The sequence below is a fragment of the Centruroides sculpturatus genome, unplaced genomic scaffold (assembly GCF_000671375.1).
Source record: "Centruroides sculpturatus isolate CEXI.00-Female unplaced genomic scaffold, Cexi_2.0 scaffold885, whole genome shotgun sequence".
NCBI lineage: Eukaryota > Metazoa > Arthropoda > Arachnida > Scorpiones > Buthidae > Centruroides > Centruroides sculpturatus.
In genome coordinates this window covers 120,635-123,208 of record NW_019385111.1, presented here as the reverse complement: position 1 = coordinate 123,208, position 2,574 = coordinate 120,635, and the positions used below count along the sequence as shown (strand labels likewise).

General features: G+C 41.2%; 1 protein-coding gene across 1 annotated transcript; it reads left to right on the top strand.

The window, feature by feature from the left end:
• The first annotated feature begins 1,200 nt into the window (after positions 1–1,200).
• On the top strand, positions 1,201–2,283 carry LOC111634902. The gene has a single exon (XM_023379736.1). The coding sequence runs from the start codon at positions 1,201–1,203 to the stop codon at positions 2,281–2,283; it is 1,083 nt and encodes a 360-aa protein (XP_023235504.1).
• Positions 2,284–2,574: the final 291 nt, after the last annotated feature.

Here is a 2,574-nt window from a genome sequence, read left to right as displayed (position 1 = left end):
AATGTGTTCACAGACTCAAGTTCGTCCCTCCAAGCCATTATAAATTATAACTGGAATCACCCGATTGTAAAAGAAACTCTGATAGAAATGACAAAAAATAATAATAATAAGTATTCAATAAATTGGGTGAGAGGGCATTCCGGGGTCGTTGGAAACGAGCGGGCAGACGAACTGGCCCGCACAGTCTCCTCTTCAAATAGTACTCCAAGATACACCGCAATTCCTAGGAGTCATATTATCTCCAACCTTAAAGAAACGGCAACACAGAAATGGCAGAACTTATGGGATCAACAAGATAACCAAGTAACAAAGAAATTCTTCCCAAAGGTTTCTACCAATGACAAACATTTTATTAGTCATAACGTTACTCAGTTTTATACCGGTCACGGTAAATTTAGCAGTTACCTATTTCGTTTCAATAAAACAACTGATCATAATTGCGAATTATGTGGCACACCAGACAGTGCTATGCACTACCTCCTGGATTGCCCAATGCTTGAGGATAGAAGAAATGATATTAAATTACTGCTACCAACTGAGGCAAACTGGCCTCAGGACCTATACAAGATCATGAAAATCAAAGAACCTCTTCAAGCATTCATTGATCTGGTAAACACGTATTTTAAAAGAACTAGTGTCAATTAAATAATTCTACTAGCAATGGAATTTCTATTACATTGGAACACAAGCACTGTTCATTATATTGTTAGTCACTAAGGTACATTGTGACGGCATTTGTTGATGTGTATTTACTCTTTTTCAAATTGTTTTGTTTATATTTATACTTAATGTAACTTCTGAAACCAATGTAAAACTGTAAAATTATGTAAATATGTAAACTACCTCAGTGGTGCCTAGCGGAACTGAGGGTTGTAAAAATAAAGATACTTAGTAAATGAAAAAAAAAAAAAAAAAAAAAAATGTCCCTATCTACTGGGGCTGAGACCCTATGTGTTTGTGTGCGATTTCGTGAGCCTTATTCGAAGTGATTTTTCGAAAGCTATTTCACATTTTAGTGTCATCTAGACGCTTTATCGCTGACGCACAAGCTATCTAGTCTCATTGCTGCTGACCTACACGTGGTGGCCCTGTTTCCCCTCTATAGGTGGTGCTAACAGCAGCTAAAAGGCACTTTTCAGTGCCATTATCTTTATTTCATTTTCTAATTCTCACTTCTTCACCCTTTCACCTGCTTTTGCTATGAATGGGGACGAGGGAGTCGCTCCTTCTCAGGAGCATCCAGCACCTGACATGACTGAACTTTTTGCCATCAGGGAGGAGCTGGAAAGGTATATGGAGGAGAATCCGAACTCCAAGTTTGGGACCAAGACGCACTCAAAAAGTATCTTGGAATTTTTCGATAGGATGATCGACGTGTTCAAATCAACGAAGAAGCCAGTCAACATGGAACTCGACAACATCACTACGAAGTTGGACCTGCTGATCGAGGCTACAAAACAACAGAAGCCAGCGACCGTCTCCTACGCAGATAAAGCCAGAGGAACTCCACCAGAACCAAAACCGAACATCGGCTCTGCAGTTATTCTCATTGAAAGCACCGATAAGAAAGAGGACGCAGAAGAAATCAAAAAGAGAATAAAACAACAACTCAATCCAAAGGTCCTCAAGGTGGGGATTACCAAGGTTAGAAAAATTAGAAACCAAAGTGTACTCATAGAAGTGGAGAGAAAAGGAAGCGAAAAACAACTAATAGAAGAAATCAACAAGATAACAAACCTAACAGCAAGAGAACCCAAGAAGATTCTCCCGAAGATTGCCATCTACAATGTGCCAAAAGACCTTACTAAAGAAGAAATAACCGAAGCAATTTTCCAACAAAATACAAGAATCGCAGACCAATACACCAGCATGGAAGAATTCAAGAAAGACATCCTAATCAAGTATAAATGGGGAAGGAAACCTGACGTGAACCACTGGGTGTGCGAGGTTGCCCCAAAACTGAAGAAATCACTAACGAAACAGAAGAAAATCAACATCGACTGGGTCCGCTGTAACACAGAGGAATACTTCAACATAATCCAATGCTTTCGCTGTTGTAAATACGGGCATTTTGCCAAGGAGTGCTCCAGCGACCGTGCATACTGTAACCACTGTGGCGGCGACCACAAGTACGCGGAATGCCGAAATAAAAGTACAGCGCCCAGCTGCATAAACTGCGTCAGGAACAACGCTAACAACTTCGCCCACAGAGCCAATCAATCCTGCTGTGGTGAAAGAATGAAGATTATACGAAACATCCAAACAAGAACCAACTATGGATAATACGACATTAACCAACGAAGAAAGCCATCCAATACGTACTAATCATCATACTATTAAAATCTTACAGGTCAACCTCGGTAGAGGCGTTGCGGCGGTTTCCCAGCTGGTCGCAAGTCAACTTAACCTTGCCAGCATTCTCCTTATCCAGGAACCGTACCAGAGGAACAACACCCCGTACGGCTGGCCAATCCAGATGAGAAAGCTCTACTACAGCGGAAGTGAGACACCTTGGTCCATGATCGGCTTGACAAACCCCAACATTAACTGCCTACTCCTTACCAACTACTGCAA